The sequence below is a fragment of the Nicotiana tabacum genome, chromosome 19 (assembly GCF_000715075.1).
Source record: "Nicotiana tabacum cultivar K326 chromosome 19, ASM71507v2, whole genome shotgun sequence".
NCBI lineage: Eukaryota > Viridiplantae > Streptophyta > Magnoliopsida > Solanales > Solanaceae > Nicotiana > Nicotiana tabacum.
In genome coordinates this window covers 59,456,479-59,477,243 of record NC_134098.1, presented here as the reverse complement: position 1 = coordinate 59,477,243, position 20,765 = coordinate 59,456,479, and the positions used below count along the sequence as shown (strand labels likewise).

The following is a 20,765-nucleotide window of genomic DNA, read 5'->3' as shown; positions in this document are numbered from 1 at the left end:
TGCCACCAACAGAAGAATAGACTTGCTTCTTGCCATATCTTGGCCATCTAGAGCATATAAAAAATGTAACTATATACAATTGTCAGCACAAATATTCTGCAGGTATCTTGAACTCTATTAATGTTCATAGCACTTCATCAGTTTTTGTCAACATGAATAAATCAATAAACCTCTCCCCATCACTCGTCTTTGTTTAATTTCAGCTATTTGTAGCACAAGCTAGTCCTTGTCACGTGCTAATCCTTTATCCTGGAAACACAATTTAGGAAGAAGATGAATCGTGATGCATGTAGCAAGTCTAATCTAATTTGTGAAGCTAGTGGGTAAAAATGGTTTTTCCTGTTTCAAGCATCACTAAACCCTATGTATCATTCATTATGCAATTACTTCAAATCCTGCAAAAACACATTTAATCATCCAAAAGCTCATTTAATCATATATAGCACAGCTTAAGTGTGACCAGGAAAAAAGAAACAAGGAAGAAGGATAAGATGATTTACTCTCAGCCAAAGGATGGGCTATATTTTACTTGCTACATATGGGAAATGTGTCCTGACTGGGAGGAGTTGGCTGACCGCGACATCTTGGATCTTACAAATTTCAAAAGTTGATCAGTAGTTAAGATTTCACTCAAAAAGATCCTAGACTCTGCAAAATATTCTCAGCACCAATGGTGCAAGCAAGAATTGAACCCCATTTACTGCACAAGCACCAAATAATGTATGAGATAAGTCATGAAGTACAGACCACAAACTAAGTATGAACACAGTAGATATACCTACCTTGAATAGAGCCACCCTCCAATCTCATACACCATACCGCTTCAAAGCCATACTTAGACTTGGCATTACATTATATGCTTGATAAGATCTTCTCAATTCAATGATTGAGCCCACCTGCAAAGCAGAAGGAAGAGGAAATATTTCAGTACAACATCTGAATGATAATAGCCATTCTACCACATTCCAAGGTATAATAGTAGTGATTTCAACTAAGTGTAAGAAGAATTGCGAGACAACTTCACAAGAACTATTAGTCTCTTTGAATCTGAGCTTGTTAAGAACTCTGCCTATATAAGTTTATGGGTTACTTTCATGGTGCCTCCTTGTGGTTTTAATTGCAGTTTACTTTTTTTGCTATTATGGAATAGACATCACCTCATTGTGGACGAAAATCATGTGAATTACCTCATTACCGTCAAGTCATACTTGCCACTGCTATTAATCCTTTGTAACAGTAAAATTCCATATCTGCCTAGTGAAAATTTTAATACTCTACTAATCAACCCTCAATATAAAGACATTGCCTTATGATATTGCAATGGACAGAGGATTAAATTGTGGCCTGATGCATGGCTAGGTCACAGCCTTCTGAAAGATAAGGGAACTAGTTCCCAGCTATTTACAAGGTAGCTTTCACAACATGATGCATATATACCACAATATAGAGCAGATAACTACAGGAACATTCCCCTTAGAAGGAATTGTCAAGACTATGAGATTGGCCGTGCTATGATAAACAATTAACTTCTCCAAGGAACAAGAAGAAAAAGCAATTTCAAGGGCATAACTGAGGGTGTCCAACACGAACTTATTGATTGCATAAAAGAGAATATCAAATACCATTAAAAGATAACAGAAGTCATTATCCTTCTCAATCGCTTCCCCAATAGATTAAGATGTGTAAAAGCAAGAAGAAGATATCTATTAATTAAATCGGCTTGAAAAATATTAAAGGCATCCATATCACATTCTTTTTATTCCTCCTTTTTTTCTTTTCGTTAACCTTAGGGTTAGGGAGCCTATTGGTGGGGAAGGGAGGGAGATTGTTTGTGTGTTCAGAAAGCAACTACACATGCCTTTTTCTGATGAAAAAAGATAATAGAAAGCAACTACACATGCCTGAATACCATGAACTTACAATCATTAGTACTGATGCCAAAAGTTGAAGGTAAGGAATCCATACAACAACAACAACAACAAACCCAGTGTAATCGCACAAAGTGGGGTCTGGGAGGAGTAGAGTGTGCGCAGACCTTACCCCTACCTTGGGAAGGTAGAGAGGTTGTTTTCAATAGACCCCCAGAGGTAAGGAATCCATATCACATTCATTTGGACTTTTTCCCCTTAACGTTTTAGAGAGACTAACTTACAATTATTAGCACTGATGTCAATCCTATTGCATATCCTTCATTGATGCGGCGCAAATTATGGTCTAGAATGGTGGATGTCGTGGCCAAAACACTTAATAACAGACCACCTGCACAACAATGCAATAAAAAAATAAAAAAAAAAGGAAAAGCATCTTCTGTTAGCGAATCACACAACAAGAAATTGAGGTTTAGAGAGAGAGAGAGATCTGTACCCCAGAACCGTGTTGAAGCTTGGATCTTTGTCAGATATTCAATTGTAGCTTTTCCAGGCTTTATACCTGGAATTCTAGCAGCTATCTTGTTTAAGTAATCAGCAATTTCTTTTGGCATGTTGGCCTGGTCACAAGTTTACTGTTAAGTAAAACTGAGCAAGAGAGAATATCCCTGAAAACCTTTCAAAAGCTTTTCCTTCTTCAAGTGATAGAAGCACAGAAATCAATATGAGAATGACATCAGATAATCAGTTTTTAGTCACTTTTTCAATGCGACATCATCTTTCCTAAAAAGACTACCTCTTTCTACACATATTTTTATTCAGAGAAAGATAATATAGAAAATTCAGCCTTATGTGGTCTTCTATTCTTTTTTGACCTCCTGGCTACCTAATTAGTAACTCTTAAAGGTTGAGTTCAATTTCTAGTTTCGCCAACATCTGCCCTGAACATCGTAAAGTCACCAGCATGTCTGGGTATCTTTTATTTCTTCTTTCACCTTTATTAGACCAACTGGGGGACTTCAATCCAAGCTACTAGATAGAAACTTTTTAGTCCAGCAGGATCCCTGTTAAAAAGGACCTAGCCTATTGAATTGATTCCACTGATGTTCTATCCACTCCAATTAAGCAGTAATAGTCAAGGAAAAAAAGAATTTGTGCATGTAACATTTTAAAATCCACTTTCTGCATGTTAATTAATGGCAAACTTACAATGTCAAATATGTTGAAGAGGAAGACAAAGAAAGCATAAACTGTATAGTAAACCCACGGATCTGCCCCAAGAGAAGTGTCAGGATTCAAAATATCTCTGAAGTGTTCCCAAAACCTTGAACCAAGAAGACTGTCAAAGAAAGTATGTGTCAGAAACCTGTAGCTGAAAATCTCAAAAAGCTTATTCTAACTGAAGCGCAAGTACAATATTGGCTCCAAATCACTAATGTAGGTAAGATCCTACTCATAAAACAATGGTAAAGAATCACTAAAGTTCTTTTCTTTTGTTTTAATATAAACAAAGAACCACTAAACTCCTGGTGTGACCGTAATGTAATTCAGTTGAATATAAAGTAACCTTGCAAGGATGTTGGGAAGTGCCAACAGATAGGAGGTAACAAGGATAGGCTGCATTCCTGCTGGATTTATGTTGAATGGTATATAGGGCTCCACCTCCGGAACTGGAGAATCTTCTCTGCTCAAGATGGGTAGCTTAAATCAGATGCCAATATTTAATATATTCACAAAAGAGTATTATATATATCTGTATGTAAAAGAAACTAAATTCTACGATAACTAGCTTCTACATTCCTAGATAGTACAAATTTAAGTCGTAACAAATTCCCAAGCCAAATAACAAATTTGTTTCCAACTCAATTATTCAGGGTATCCTAAGTCTCAACTAGAGAGTTTCTTCTTGTATGTATGTGTGCGCATATATGAATGAGTGTGTGTGTGTGTACATATCCATACTTACATGGCAGGCACAAGCTAGACATGTTTGAGTGATTTATCCTCCAGAACACCAAACAAAATTCCTTTTTTCCAGTCATGAAATATCAATCAAGTGAAAAAATAGTTCAACCCTGTCCTACAAGGCTACGTGCTCAAGCAGTCATAAACTTGTCCCATTTGGTGGAAAAGTACATGGATTGTGCATCCAAATATGGCAGAGTACAATAACACCTCCCTGCTCTTATTAATCGCACTTACTTACACATGATCGGGCATGCAAGAGAAAGCAATTACTTCTGTATTGCATGCTCATGAAATCTATGATTTAAAAAAACACAAATATTATGGAAGTTTAGATGCATTCATACTAGTAACTGATATGAGCTACTCAATAATTCCTTGATAAGAAATTTCCACTCTACATACACTCCAGTTACCACCAGTACTAAAAATTCCATTATAAGATTTCATTGTAGTACTGGCAAGTTCTTAATTTAAGTTCCCATTATCACTCAAATAATGTTGTATAAGTTCCCTGAAATCTTAGCTCATAAAAACATTTACATGAGCATTATGCATACAGCTGTGCCTATGAAGCTTTCACAACATTCAGCAACATAAAATCTGACTTCAAACAAAAAGAAAATGCAAATCATCAGCACTTCAGAGTTCAAGTCACCTTGCAGCAGAAGCAACTTTAAAACCGTAATATTGCAGCTTTACTTTCCGGCACCCTTCACTCACAACGACGGCCCACATTGTAACAACAGTAAAAACACCTAGTACAGCAAGTACATAAGGCCACCAGCTCCCGCTACTCCCTGTGTATGTTAAGAATGAAAGGAAACTTTAATCAAGAATTTAGAGGGAGTGAACTATTCAATCCTTTTATCAAATTCTTTTGTTATGTACTTCTAACCATTTTCGGATCATGACCAAACTCCAACACAAGTAAAAAATGGGTTCAGGACAAAAGAAAGAATCAATTCTCGTACACAACATGCTGATGTAATTGCCAATTGATTACAATGATCGGAAAGAATTAAGAGGCTACAGTATCTCATTTGTAACCCACCTGCTATTTGAGTTAACATTTTCTGCAATGTATCTGTGTAGCCAGTGAGAATACCCACACAAATAATCAAAGTCGATCCTTGACCTGAAACCATCCATTAGTGGTCAGCGAACATGAAAAGGAAGAGCAAGGAAACAGAAAAGAAGAATCAGCCAAATTCAATTTCATTCAGATATAATTTACATCAATCAATGACTAGGTCTTGTTACCAAATTAATTGGGGTCAGCTAATTTCGGTTACATAATTCCTCAAATACATCAGTAGATCAACCAAGTCTATACCAAATTAGTTGAGTCAGCCAATTTCAGTCAAGTACATAATTCTTCGAACTTCTTACAATCTCAGATTTAAAGAGGAGAATTATAAATGGACCTCCCAAAAGTGTGCCATAACAACTCTCAACAGCCAGTGAGACTTTCATCAGAGATAAGAAGAATCATCATGCCACTAGTTTACTATTCTTTATGTCTCAGTCAAACAGGCCTAGTTTTCTTTTTGCAGTCCAGTTTCCCTAAAATAAAGTTTAAATACATTTTACATAACTCAAGATCATCGGCCATTTCTTTTAACTCTTCCCTATGAAACTCTGTTTCTATTCTTTTTTCTTTCTTTCTTTTCTTGGGGGGGGACTAGAACTTGGTCACTATTTTATATATCCAGATCTAAAAAATTAACAATGAATTCCACATGTTGTGTCGGTAAATACAAAATGATAAACATTTTTAGCTATTTACTAAGAATCGTGCCATGTCACCAGGTCAAACTAAGACAATAAGAATTGCATGAGGGAGTATCTAAAAGCCAAAGCACTACCCAAAGGAAAATAGTATGACATGAGAGAAGAGATGAAAAAATATATAATAAGAATAAGAATAATAGCAATAACAACAACAACAATAGTAGTAGTAATAATAATAATAGTAACATTAATAATAATAATAATAATAATAATAATAATAATAATAATAATAATAATAATAAACAATAATTACTACAAACAAGCAGCAAAGATGCCTATAACAGGAAAAAACAAGCAGAATTAGAAATCTAAGACAGAAAGGAAGAAAATAAGAAAGGAAGAAAGAAAAGAAAATAAGATAGAGAAAGAAGCACAGAAGGAATAAATACCAAACCCAGACTCTGTTATTGTGTCACAAATCCATGACATAGTCATTGCACCAGAAACTAAAAGGAAGGAAGTCATCAACACATGCTTAACCCTGCAACAAAATGAAGATTTATGTAAATAATACATTAGCAGCATGAGAAGAAACTTTGACCCAAACAACCGGGGATGAGGAACAATTATGTATCAAGATTTAGATGAGAGATGATTGGCGTTAAATATTTCAAGGAACAAGACCAATTCAATGCTATTATGCTGAAGGCATTTACACAGAAAAACATTTTCAGTCGCCAAAAATAATAGCTAATTGAAAGGGCTCTGGGATTTATCTTCAAATAGCACATGAGAAGAACGAATCCACAAGGAAGTTTGATTTGCTGATTATTCCAAATACCAATATCTTCTCTTTTTTAAATCAGTAAAAGAAAGATTTCATCAACTTAAAACCAGCACTAAGAGAGCGGATGAAGACTTCCAGCTTCAGAAAATCAAAAATCTTCAAGGAGTATTTCTCATCCGATTGAACAAAAAAGGAAAAGAGAACGTCAAAACAATCAAAAGTCAATGAAAAATTTATCAGAAAATGATCGAAAAACAACTGTTGCATTACTATTACCTACTTCCGATAGATAAAGAGGGGGCAACTTGAATATACCAAACTTGCCGCAATCATAGTATCCCATTCATTATGCGAGCTAGATGCAGTTGTTGCTTTTGATCACTATGTGCAGATAAATCAGTAACTATCTTCAATAAAGTAATTTTCTTGAACCAAATTAACCACATTCCAATCCACCTTTTTCAAATCAATAGGATATATACCTTCTTTGCTCAAAGAAGAAGGCGGGTATACTTCCGGGGGAAGATTTTCAAGCCCTTCCTTTGCTCTTTCTAATTGAGCCAACAACAATGTTATACTTCAAACCGAGACATTGACGACACTTTAAGATGAGATATGTGGGATGGAGTGGAAAACAGGGAATTTACAACTTCATGCCTTACCGTGCTTCTAAGCATTTTCAAAATTTTCAATAATATAACTTTCAAATTTTACATTGAACAATATGCTTAAGAAACAGATCAGCTTAAAGTAAATAGACAGCAAGAATAGTATTCACTTCTCTTTCCGAATTAGGAAAATAAGGAATATCAAAAAACAAAATTTGAAAATTTCCAAAGGTCATTTAAGTTTCCAAAGCTGGGATAGAAAAAGAAATAACTTTAAGGCTACTTTATAGTTTGCACAGAAGAAATGGAGCTAGAATGACGCAATTTAAAGAAACAAAACTTTACTGGAAAATGAACTCCCATATTATGCAAGAAAAATAATACTCCACGATATTTTGTGCACAATGAATATTGAAAATAGCAAAAGTATGCTCACATTGATTATTACACGAAAAATTTGTACCTCTCTTACCTATGACTGGCAGCATATATCGAATATGGAAGTGAGTAACAAGAGAGAATAAGAGCCTCCAAAATTGCAAAACCAAGCGAGATCCACCATCTAAAATAGATCCAAAGTTTCATAAGCTTGTGCAATTTTTGATGACAAAACAAGGAAAATTGACCACCAAAGTAAAAGAACAACCCATCTCACTGATTCATATGAAAAAACTAGACATACATATAACTCTTGATCTTTTCATGCCCATCTAAGCCCTCTTTTCTCAGCTTTACCAAAGAAGGAAGAACATGACATAGTACCTGAACAGGGAAATTGGCATTCACTAGTTTTGCACAAAACTGAGGCATTATGTAACAGAAAGATGAATCCTACCACTTCATATGTCTTGGTCCCTATCAAACCACTGAATCAGAAGGACGCATGAATCACTTGCTCTTTCAGCAATAGTACTAATCAACTAAACAGAAAATGCATTCTGTTCCACCGCAATAAAATCCTTTAAAAGTAATTTTTTTTTTGGGAGAAAGATAAAACCCTTTAAAAGAATGCTCTAAGCAAATCGACAATGATAAATTAAATGGAAATGATGTTGGAGGAATGCTTGAGGTAGTTTTGCAATGGTGCAGTCACTGGATGTGAGTATTATTATTGTTCAAATACCTTTTCTTATTATCTTGAATAGCACAAAAGTTTAGCTGTTATTTTCACTTTTCTCCAACTCGGATAACACCCTCCTCCAAGATTCCTTAAATCTCTTTTAGAAATCACTTTGATAGATGTCAATATTGTCTCAACATTTTTCACCAAAAAATATATTCTTTTTTTATAACCGAGACATGCCCGAGGGCCAGTGCATTCTTTTCACCTGACATTTATATACTACAGAACATACAAATGTAGGTCCACACAAAGATGTTGGTATTTCATACTCTATTGAGAAAAACTATTCTGGTACATCCCTCTGGTGGTCCGACATAACAAATATATTCATGTAAGCAGAACATGCGAAACAAAAACTTCTTTGCATATAATAAAATAGCTTATGAAACATAGAACAGTGAAATGTTCTTATCCTGGTTCAAAAATTTTATATTATGGTGAAAGTAAGCTGACCTGCATAAGAATTGATGCCGCTATCTGAGGACTGACCCCAAGTTGGAAAAGAGAGAGTTTCAGTTCAGGAGTGGAATCGCCAAGTTCATCTGCAAAGACAGTTTGATACTTCAATGGAAGAAAAAGAATCATCTTTTCACCCCTTCCCAAGTCCCCGTTCAGTGTCTGACGAACAAATAACTTCAAACAACTCATTTCAAAACTGAACTCCAATAACTAAGAAAGTATAAGTCTAGATGAAAAAACAACTTACTAACAGATCCTGAGACAAAGCTGAGATAGTCTTCTGGAATCAACCTCCTGTCAAATCCTGGAAGAGGAATGAAATATCCTATACGACTGATGACAATTAAAATGGCAGTCACAAATAGCCTTCTCCGTATCTCACTCTTGAAAAAAGACTCAGCAGCATTATCAATGACAGATCCCAGTCTTACAAAGTTCAAGAATCTGTTTCTAAATTTCTTCTGCTTAAGCTGCAAGGATACAAAGTTATTGGCATCTGTAGATGTTGGTGACACTCCCTCACCTTCACTTATTGGTGAAGATTGTCCATAATGCAGCGTTTCTCCCGATGATGCCCTGATACTTGTATAGTGACTTGCAAGTTGATGGGTGAAATAGCTGGATAATTCTTTCCTACCATTAGACAATATCAGATCCTTTCGTGAAAAAAAGTGCCTTCTACTCGATTCAGAAAATTTTAACTTGAGAGGAAGGCGTGTTCTGTTCAATGGCAAATTATAGAAATGGAGATTACATCCAGCAAACTTTCCTGCTAGCCAAAAGTAAAAAAAGTTGGTCTTAAATGCGTTTCTACCAGAAAGAGCAAAAAATAGAGCTCGAGCGATAGGCCGATGAAGCAAATAAATATACTTTAGATTTGTAAGATTGGCGCATAATCCGAGTTATATATTGCCGCAATCTGTATACAGTAAAATCAAGAGATTTAAAATATATTCTCTAGTTCAAATCAAGCAAAATTCACCGTTAAAATTACAAGTCTTAACAATTGCTTTTCCTAGGAAGATAATAACATAATTACATCCACTTGTAAAACTGCTTTACTTAGAAAATATAATTGTTTTTATAGGATAACGCCCTCAAGCAAGTACAGTAATATCAACCAAACGGAACCTGCAAAATTCGCTTAAATAAGAGTATATCATTAAAGAGATCAACTGCTTTGCAATTTACACTGTACATGTGTGTTTCAATTTTATTTATTTTTTTTGGATGGGTTCTTCATACTAGTCTTGAAGCCGTGACCTAGTAGAAAACTAGTTGTTGTATTTCAAAATCTGATCTTGAAACATTCTAGTGTAATCGAAAGAAAGCTTGGGCCAAATGGAAGGGGCTCCCAACGATAGAAGGCTTACGGGATAGGGGCATACTCACAAGAATTTCCTAACTAAACCAATTGGGGTGATAGACCCCCGAAGTAAAAGCATTTTTTCTAGCATTGAACCTCACATAAAAAACTGGAAAGCTTACAACACAGGTCTTTGCTCTCAACCTTCTTCATATCTTGCCTAAAGTTCTTACATTTACTTCTGGCCAGAGTTAATAAAAATCATATGTGGTTATGGAGACTTTAATTTTTATTTATTTTATGTTGTATTGGTAATGGACAAACCAGCTTGCCACACACTTCAACTAATTAACCGAGCAGCTAGTCCAGTGCACAAGCATACATTGCGAAGGAAATTGTGCCACGGACTTATCCCAAGTGGTAGCTGGAATTCGGACCTTGGGATCTCCAAGTTGTTACTCTCATGCCTCAACAATGGGTCAACAAGACTAGGTCATCCTCTTGGGGACTACGGACTTCATAATTTATGCAACTGATCCAAAGAACAAGTAACAACGCTGCTCATTTCAGGTGAAGAAGATGCTTGCCAACATAAACACTCGCAAGAAGGGGCAGATGGATGGTACAGCCATCCACGCATACAGCCTTGTAAGACTACATAGCACTCATCATTTCTTCAGAAACACCTCACTCCAACCATTTGAATCATATCCCTCAGTCCTCACCACGTAGTCATCAGTTATCTAAGCTCTCTTTGGTGCTGACACGCGCACACACACACACACACACACACATAGGAGAGCAACCAACGATTCAACTGGAAATCAAGCTTTGAAATTTATTCATGTGACACCAAACACACAAAGATATAGAACGAAACAGAAAAGCAAGAGAAAGAAAGAAGTACATTATGAAATAACTATGGCAAAGGCGTTTGTTTGGAAAGTCTTAGCAGTTTTAACAATAAATCCAGCAAAGACGGACCAGTGATTAATTTGAAAACAAATTGCAAAAAGTAAAAAAGGAGATAGACTTGCCTCGAATCCTGAGGTCTGCCGTTGAGGAAAGCGGTGTGTAAGAGCTGAGAATAGCGGCTTCCATAGCAGAACTTCAGTGAAAAACTGCTCTAAAACCCTCAGCTCCTCACGTCCAAAATCAAAATTGTTCAATCCTTAACGCAGCGTCTCCAATATAGGAATTCGCATGTCAAACAGTCCACGAAACAAAAAGCTAAAGAGTCCACGAAAGGGTACAAAATCGCTGAAAACGGCAATTCTTTTGGCTGAGCTTCACCTATGGAACTGGAGAGACAAAAGGAGCACGAAAACTCAGACGAAGTCGAAGAAAGAAAACTCTCTGTATTGTATAAGTTGTGATTTGAGGGAACTGAGAATGTGTGAGATAGCAACTGAGAGACAGAGCAAGAAGAAAGGCGAGAGGCGGGGTGCGGGACAAAGATAGAAGAGCGGGCGACTTTGGGGGTAATTAATGCCGTCTTCTATTTTTCCCTCGAGGTTTCTTTTTCTTTTCTTTTTTCCCGGTTTGAACTTTGAAGAGAGTTATCTTTTTTCTGTTTTTAAAAAAATGAAGAAGACGATAACAAAAATCATTTCTCCTTTCGAATTATTTAATTTTTTAAAAAATAATTCTCCTTTTAACGCTAAGTATGAAGATTTTCTTCCTCCCAATGTCTATATTATCTTTTTTAATTAGTACTAGTTATAAGCAGGTGCGCTGCACGTGTATATTAGCTTCAATAATATGGACTTAAATTTCTACTATCACAAGTTGCTCCTTATTTCAAAGTAAAATTGTATTTTGGGCACAAAAAAAATAGATAGAGCTAATACTATTTAACGAATGTTATTACAGTAATTCTTTTTAGTTTTGATTCTTTTTTAAGTTTTTGAGTCTTCATTGTCTTTTTGGTATGTTTGTTTGCTTTTATTTCTTCATATTCAATTTATATTGTATCAACTGTTGCAACTTGGTGTAACTCCTCTACAATTAAATGTCTTCCAACTTGATGGCCTCCATTATTGTATTTAGTTTGAAACGAAATTTGAACTCTTTATCATCACTCAGGATCATTTTATGATAAAATATGAACTTTTTTTTTCTATACCAAACATAACAGGTTAGTTAAAAATAAGGACTATATATTTAGTGTCTTGTTAAAATTAAATGAAAAGGTGATATAGCTTTTTGTGAGATTAATATTATGTACGTCGTATTGCTCTTTTAGCTTCAAAAAGTCTATTGTTCTATGTCTATGATATCAAATACCTAAGTATCATATATCTAGAAAGTCATATTCTTAAAGAAGTGCAACAATAGTAGTGTATTTAGGATCAAATTTTGGATTGATCAGAAAGCACATCCCTAAATATTCAGTTAAAAATTTAGACATATCTCTTAATAAAACAGTTAGACAAGATAGTTTTATTGTCAAAAGAAAAAGGATCGAAATACTCTCTAAAAACTACATCAGTTAAAAGTTATTGTGACCAAATAGCCTTAACTTTAAAGATAAAAAAGTTATTGGGACCAAATAGCCTTAACTTTAAAGAAAAAAAGTTATAAGAATGAACCTTGAAGGAATCACTACACTGCCAATCATCAATTTTGCTGGGCCTAGGAAAGGTAACCAAAAAATTCACAAATAGTATAAATACGTAATATAAATCAGGAAAAATGACAATTTATAAAGATTATTATTATAGGTGGATTTAGGTGTGTCAATGGTTCGGTTCAGCCGGTTATTTTATAAAATTTATATCATATCAGTTTTTCGGTTATTGTATTATGTATAACTAAAATTAAACTTTTCGAAACCGTCCCAATCATATCGGTTACTCTTCGGTATCGGTACGGTTCAGTTAATTTTTGATATTTTTTTAAATGTCATGTAAAAGTCGCTAGTAAAAGTAAAATGCAATAACATACATACTTTTATTGAACTTAGCAAAACTTTCTAGACAGTTTTACTGTTTAAATGGTGATGAATTAAGAAAACATGAAAGATGGTCATAGTATAGATCCATCAACTACTCTACAACAACGTAAAAGAAATTAAGCAAAGACAAAGAAAAAATAAATCACACGAGTAGAAAGATATTAACCAAGTTGGAACTCAAAAATAAAGTCTATAGAAGATTAAGCATTCAAAAAGATAAATCTAAATCATACAAAAAGAAACATATTCAATACATTGTAGTTTGCTACTCATAATCGCTAGAATACTTTGTGTCTTGCTAGTGAATATGCTGGAAATAATTTAGTTTCAGTAGGAGTAACATAATAGGTTTGAGAATTAGGATTTTGATTTTAATTACTTGTTGGCTTGTAATCATTTTTATAACTTCAAAGGTTAAGGAAAAATTTAATGCTTTATTATTTTTAAACTTAGTATATAAATATATTTTTCACATGTAAATTTATTCGGTACGGTTCAGTATTTTTTCGGTTTATTTTCATAAAATAAAAAATTTATCCTAATTATCGGTACGGTTGTGGATTTATATAAAAACTTACTGACCACGCGCAACTCTAGTCCTAAAAAAAGGACTAAGCAGTCGTTGCAAATATAATCCGGTTTACAAGTCCGGAGTTGAATCACACAGAGAACTAAGGCTTAGCTAAAGTTCTTCAATATTGCTAAGAAACACAAGTCCAACCAAATTCCTAGTTATAAAGATTCGATTTTTATTTCTACTAATTAACTAACAAATATTATAAAGCAGTAAAATTATCAACTAACAAGGATGAAATTGAAGCCAAGCCTAAGGAGGTCTAGAGTTATGATTTCCCCAATTGTCGGAATCCTTTCCGCTACGTCTTCTGTAATTTCGCCTAAGTATTCTCTACCGATCGTGAGTACTTCGGATGTCGTAATTCTCTCTCGAGCAACTACCACAATTTACTAGACGTATTCTCTCGAGCAACGCTAGCTGGCATTAATTCACTGCTTACTACGATCGCACCAAGCTTTCGTTATCTCTAATCTCACCTTTAAACCCTCCGTATTGATCTCTCACATACGTTAGGAGTGTTGTTGTTCAATAATTAACTAAATGTGTACTCTCTCTCGAGTAATATACACACTAAATAGGCACAGATAAATGATGGCCATTCAATCGACAACAATAAATACGTAGTTGAACAAGTAGAGAAATCCAACGGCTCAATTATATGAAACATAACAAGAATTTATCCTACAAAAGATTCTATCAAAACTCTAGATAAGAAATTAACTATTCATAATAGTATGCAAAACTACAATACTAGAATTCATAACCAATAATGAAAATAGGAAGAAGGAAGTGAAAAACTCATAGAAGAAATCTCTGCCTTGCTCCTGGTGTGTTTTTGCCTCCTTAGGTCGAAATCTCATCTCCAAAAACGTCCCTTTTTGTTGAATCTACCCTAAAAATGGCTCCCCCCCCCCATTCAGACATGTTTAGGGAGTATTTATAGGCTAGGGTTGAAGTCCTTAAATCCAAATCCGGGTCGGATTCTTTTAACCCGTGTCTTTTAATTATCTGGCTATAGACCTCGTGAAGCCTGGTCTGTAGCGCGGTCAAGCTGGCTATAGACCTTGCGAAGCCTGGTCTATAGCGCGGTCAACCTGGCTATAGACCTCGCGAAGCCTGATCTATAGCGCGGTCAACCTGGCTATAGACCTCGCGAAACCTGCTTTATAGAGCGGCCAACCTAGCTATAGACCTTGCGAAGCCTAGTCTGTAGCACGTTTTGGGTACTTGTAATTTTTGTGCTCTTTTCTTGAATTTTCGTCCTCTTTTTGTGCAACCTTCACTCGTCTTTGTCTTCCGATGCTCCTACACATAAAACAATATAATTTAACTCAAACGTCACATAATTAACCACTAAACTAACAATATGTAAGGCGAGTAATGTACTAAAAGTATAGCATTTTGGCCTAACATCACCACCCCACACTTAAACGCTGCTCGTCCTCGAGTCAACCACAAATTCATACTAACCTTGAGCACTTTATTTTCTTTTAGCACATCTGAAGCACACCATACATATGACTATGGTTGATAGCAACAATTAAACTTTAGCATATGCCTTCAACACACACTTCTCTTTACTCTATGCCATACTTCAAAAATTTATTTAGCAACAAGACAACATGCTTATAACAATCCTAGCCTCACCAACCGACTCAATATCACAATGCATTCGTGGCTTGAACACTTAACATCATAGAGACATCTAATAACGTCACCTATCCCTTGCGAAATCATGTGCCCTCACCATAAGAACAAGAGAGTAAGTTGAATCCACATATTCGAATCAAATGCTCAAATATATTTTAAGGACTCACATATATCAAAAAAATTTCTCACCCTCACAAAGACGTCACATGCATGCACAAAGTACCATAGGCTTGCCATTATGTAAACATCCACTAATGTAGGCTTGCTCGATCTAAAATCAATTAGGACTTTTTCATGGTTGTAATGTGGGTTACAGGACGGGTAGGATATATTTTTAGAATAGTGACTAACCCTCCTAAGCACTTTAACATATCACAAAATTAACTTTAAGCGCAAATTCCTCAATCCCAACTTCAATTTCACAAACAATATCATTGTAACGACCCGGCCGGTTATTTTGAGAATTTAAGCTTCGTTCGATGGCATAAGGTCTTGAACAGCTTCATATTATGTGTATTGACTTGCGTGCGTGATTGAATTCAGTTACCGGATGATTCAGAGTGATTTGGGATACTTAGTCCCCAAAACGGAAACTTAAGTCTTAAGATTTTGATCGTAGTCAGAACTGTGTGAAGACGACTTTAGAATGGAGTTCTGTCAGTTCCGTTAGCTCCGTTGGGTGATCTTGGACTTAGGGGCGTGTCTGGATTGTGTTTTGGAGGTTTGTAGCTCATTTAGGCTTGAATTGGCGAAAGTCGAAGTTTTGGAGTTTTGGACCGGAAGTGGACTTTTTGATACCGGGGTTGGAATGTAATTTCGAGAGTTGGAACAGCTCCGTTATGTTATTTGGGACTTGCCTTCAAAATTTGACGTCATTCCGGGTTGGTTTGATAGGTTTCGGCGCAAGTTTTAGAAGTTGGAAGTTTTGAAAGTTCATAAGTTCGATTCGTAGTGCGATTTATATTTTTGGCATTGTTTGATGTAACTTGAGACCTCAAGCGAGTCCGTATTAGGTTATGGAACTTGTTTGCATGTTTAGATGGGGTCCTGGGGGCCTCGGGTGTGTTTCGGATGAGCTACGGGCCATTTCCTTCTATTTTTGAAATGCTGTTTTCTGTCATCTGGTTTCCTTAATCGCGTTCGCGTCCCTTCCTTCGCGTTCGCGAAGAGTAATTTTAGAGGAGGGAATATTTCTTCTTCGCGCTCACGAGCTTTTATCCACGATCGCATAAGCCTGCCCTTCTTTTCTTCGTGTTCGCAGCCCCACCTTCGCGTTCATGTAGTAGAAACTAGGAGGTGGGAGCTGGTGATCATTTTCCTCTTCGCGTTCGCGTGTTTCCCTACGCATTCGCGTAGGTTTCCGTCTCTTCTTCTCCGCATTTGCGAGCGTGTCTTCGTGTTCGCAAAGCACTTCCTGCAGCCTTAATTTTTTCTTCTTCACGAATGCGTCCCTTTCTCCGCGTTCGCGATGCACAAAACATCTGGGCAGAATATAAAGTCCTCTATTCCGAGGGTTTTCCATTTTGACCATTTTTGGAGTTCTAGAGTTCGGTTTTGAGCGATTCTTTGTGGGTTTTTCAAGTAAATTGATTGGGTAAGTGTTCTTCACCTAGAATTTAATATATTCCATGATTTTATCTTTATTTTTATCATTTAATTTATGTTTTGAGTTGAGGAAAATGGTAGTTTTTGAAGAAAAATTTCAAAATGAAAAATCATGATTTGAGGGACGAGATGGTATCGGAATTTGATAATTTTTGTATGGTTGGACTCATATCGGAATGGGTATTCGGGGGTTTGTAAAATTTATTGGGTTCCGAGGTGCGGGCCCATGGGTCGACTTTTGGACCGATTTTTAGATTTTGATAAAGATTGAGACTTTATGATCCGGAATAGTCTCTTATGAGTTTTATTTGTGCTTTGAAGTAATTTTGATTAGATTTGAGCCGTCCGGAGGTCATTTCACCCGAGAAGTTCATTTTTGAATATCGGTTTGTCTTCTTTGAGGTAAGTATCTTGCTTAACCTTGTGTGGGGGATTTTCCCTTAGGATCTGAGTCTTCTATGTTGATTGTAGTCCATGTACGCAAGGTGACGAGTGCGTACTCGGACCTATTTGTGGAAAGTTGGCCTTTTAGGGTTCTTAGGCCTTATATTCACTAAGTATGAGGTTGTTCTTGATATGATTAAGTTCCTATTTACTAGTTTCACCTCTACACGCTTTAATTTGAATTAATTACTTCAGGATTCACTCTTATTACCTATTTGACTCTTATTTGACTTAACTGAAGATTTTACCTCTTCTATTGTCATGCTATCTTTTCATAACTGCTTATCTTTAATTGGAATTATTATTATCTCATCCTATAATTGTTCAGTCTTAATTGAGGTTATGATTATCTTTCCGCTGTTTAACCTTATTGGATTGTTGAATATCCTTCGTAATTTCTCAACCTTAAAAGAAATTAGATATCCTACATCTTAGTCGACTTGTTTTATTTGGAATTATTTGACCCGTGTTAGCTTCCCTGTTGTTGAAATGTATATTGTGGGATCATTGTTACATATTAGTTTTTCCCTTGTTGAGTTGTTCTCTTTACGCCTAACATCCTTTACTGTGGTTATTCCTTGTGAATTGGTTTTACCGTTTATTTGTGAATTAAAGTTCTTGAGTTGATTTACTTGTCGTACTTTGTATTATTGTCTTTGTTGCTGTTGTACTTGTTGTGGTGATGCACGAGGTTTCTGTCGTGCGGTTATTATTATTATGATGCACGAGGTTTCTGCCGTGCGATTGTGGTTATTATGATGCACGAGGTTTCTGCCGTACGGTTGTTGTTATGGGGTTGCACAAGGTTTCTGCCGTGCTATTGTTACTATTAATATTTGCACATGCGGCGTGACAAGGCGGGATATATATGTGTGTGGGTTGCGCATGTGGAGAGACAAGGTGGGAACATTGTTATGCACGTGTGGCGAGACAAGGCGGGCACTTACTTTATTATTTCACACGTGGCGAGACAAGCTGGGCTGTGTCAGGGATTGATTTGTGATGATTTATGGCCTGGGGCATTCTTGTTGTTGATATTTGTGTAGTGGTATACGTATCTGTGTGAGCTTTATCTTGTGAAAGCTGTGAGAAAATATTCTACGTGTTGTCCGTTCTTCTTCTTCCTTATGCTTATTTGCTGGTATAGACTATGTTAGGACACTTGCACAAGCATACACGTAGTTAAGCACTCTTATCGGATAATAGGTGTTCTTGATATTGTTGAGCATAGATGTTCACTCTTGTTTACTTGCCTTCTATGTGAGAACGGCTCTATTGGCACATGAGCCGTCAGTGCGGTTATGAGCTATTATGAGGGCACAAGATGCCAAGTGTTAGGGTTCAGGTATTGAGACCCGTGAGTTGTGATTTGTCCGAGGTTCAGTAACTCATAGAGTTGTTGACTAAAACCTGATGTAAAAGCGGTTGTAGTTGTTGAGTTATTACTTGTCCTTGCTGTATTTGTGATTCCGGATTTAGGTTGTGTTCCATTCACTTTTCTGTGTCATTTTCATGATATTCCGCTGATACTTGTTGTTTCCTTTCTTATTGCCATTACTTTATTGTGAACCATATTGCATAATCTTTATGTAGATATCATATTTCTGTTGTCCCCATACTCATACTTGCTCAGTTTATTAGAACAATGGGTGTCTTGACTGTTCCTCGTCACTACTCCACCGAGGTTAGTCTTGATACTTACTGGGCACCGTTGTGGTGTGCTCATTCTACACTACTGCACATTTTTGTGCAGATCCAGGTATTTTGTTCATTAGTAGCTGTGCGGGTCATTGCTGTGGAGACTCAAGGTAAACCTGTTGTTGCGTTCGTAGGCTTCAGAGTCACCTTCAAGATTTCATATTGCACTATTTATTCTTATTTCTGGACAGTTGTATTTAGAAGTTTTCTAGCAAATACTCTGTAGAGCTTATGATTTGTACTACCGGTTTTGGGAATTGTAAATTTTAAGAGATTTCTATTTCAAATTATTGGGTGTTATTTAGATAATGTTGTTGTTTCAATTAGTGTTAGGCTTACCTAGTCTCTAAGACTAGGTGCCATCACGATACCCAAACGGAGGGAAATTTGGGTCGTGACTAGTTGGTATCAGAGCTCTAGGTTCATAGGTACTACGAGTCATAAGAGAGTTTAGTAAAGTCTTATGGATCGGTACGGAGACGTCTATACTTATCTTCGAGAGGCTACAGGATTATTAGGACAATTTCACTTCATTCATTCCTATCGTGCGAGTTCATTGATCTCGAAGTTTGAAATTTTATCATTCCATTCTCTCACAGATGGTGAGGACACGAGCTGCAGTTACTGATGACGTTACCCTTGGAGCAGATGTCGCTAGAGGCAGAGGCAGAGGTCGACGAAGAGTACGTGCCACAGCCAAAGCACCTACCAGAGCAGCAGTTGAGGAGCCGCCAGTAGTTCCAGTTAGGGGGCAGGTACCGGAGGCGCCTGCTGTTACCCCCAGACTTCAGGAGACCTTAGCACAGTTCCTGAGCATGTTTGGTACATTGGCTCAGGCGGGGTTGATTCCGGTTGCATCAGCTATTTCACAGACCAGGGGATCCAGACTCCCGCCGCCCACACCCCAAAGCAGCGAGTTCATGTTGGTCAGGTTCTGGGTGTCATGGCGACACAACCTATGGTTCCAGTTCAGCCCGTGGTCAGGGCAGCAGTATCTGAGGAAGAGCAGCTTAGACTTGCAAGGTTCAAGAGATATGATCCTCCTACATTTAGTGGTTTGGCTTCAGAGAGTGCACAAGGTTTTCTGGAGGAGTGCCATCGCATTCTCCGTACTATGAGTATTGTTGAGACGAGTGGGGTTGCTATTACTACGTTCCAGCTCAGGGGAGCGGCTTATCAGTGGTGGCAGGCATATGAGTTGGGTAGCCCGGCCGATGCAGTTTCACTTACATGAGTTCAGTTTATAGAGATGTTCTTGAGAGAATTTGTACCTCAGTCCCTTCAGGATACATGGCGCGGAGTTTGAGCGGCTGCGCCAGGGCACTATGTCAGTATCAGAGTATGCTGTGAGATTCAGTGATTTGGCCAGGCATGCACCTGCTTTGGTCGCCACAGTTAGAGAGTGTGTCCGTAGATTTATTGAGGGACTCAAGCATGATATTCGGTTTAGCATGGCTCGGGAGTTGGAGTTAGATGTTTCGTTTCAGCAGGTGGTAGGGATCGCTCGCCGCGTAAAGGGCATGTGGGATCAGGAGAGAGAGGACAGGTAGGGCCATGAGAGAGAGTACAAGAGAGTTCAGGAGAGAGAGGACAGGGAGGCGAGGAGGCCTCGTAGACCGAAGAGATCTACTGGTCCTTATTTTGGAGGCAGAGTACGACATGGTACAATTTTTGTGGGTCAGCCAGTTCAGTTTGCACTTCAGGCTTCGCACAATGTTTCAGGTGTTCATGGGTCTAAGAGTACTCGTACGACACATTTCCCACAGCCACGTCAGCAGAGAGGTTGCTTCGAGTGTAGAGATACCAGCCACAGGGTGAGAGATTGTCCTAGACTCCGTACAGGTGTGTCACAATGGAGTATTCAGGCGAGTAGAGAGCGCCCAAAAGGTGAAGGCCCGACCCGTTGATGTGTCTCATATAGTAGGCTTGAGGCCACTGCGCCAGATGATGTCATATAAGTATGCTTTTGATTTTTTAAAGAGGGG

The 20,765-nt window shown here is 37.2% G+C and overlaps 1 protein-coding gene across 2 annotated transcripts; it reads right to left on the bottom strand.

Moving 5' to 3' along the window:
- Positions 1-11: 11 nt before the first annotated feature.
- LOC107791670 (preprotein translocase subunit SCY2, chloroplastic) lies at positions 12-11,373 on the bottom strand. 2 transcript variants are annotated; one of them, XR_001649305.2, is made up of 15 exons: positions 10,888-11,373; positions 8,792-9,313; positions 8,539-8,627; positions 7,645-7,724; positions 7,435-7,524; positions 6,017-6,108; positions 4,888-4,971; positions 4,492-4,633; positions 3,436-3,552; positions 3,078-3,207; positions 2,365-2,488; positions 2,153-2,259; positions 783-896; positions 501-700; positions 12-249 (listed from the first exon to the last, which is right to left on the bottom strand). XR_001649305.2 is itself a non-coding variant. In XM_016613766.2 (14 exons), the coding sequence occupies exons 1-13, from the start codon at positions 10,949-10,951 to the stop codon at positions 807-809; spliced, it is 1,731 nt and encodes a 576-aa protein (XP_016469252.1). In that variant the 5' UTR covers positions 10,952-11,370; the 3' UTR covers positions 12-700; positions 783-806. The 2 variants fall into 2 exon arrangements, 1 of the variants encoding a protein (XP_016469252.1); XM_016613766.2 differs by having other exon boundaries at positions 12-700; positions 10,888-11,370.
- Positions 11,374-20,765: the final 9,392 nt, after the last annotated feature.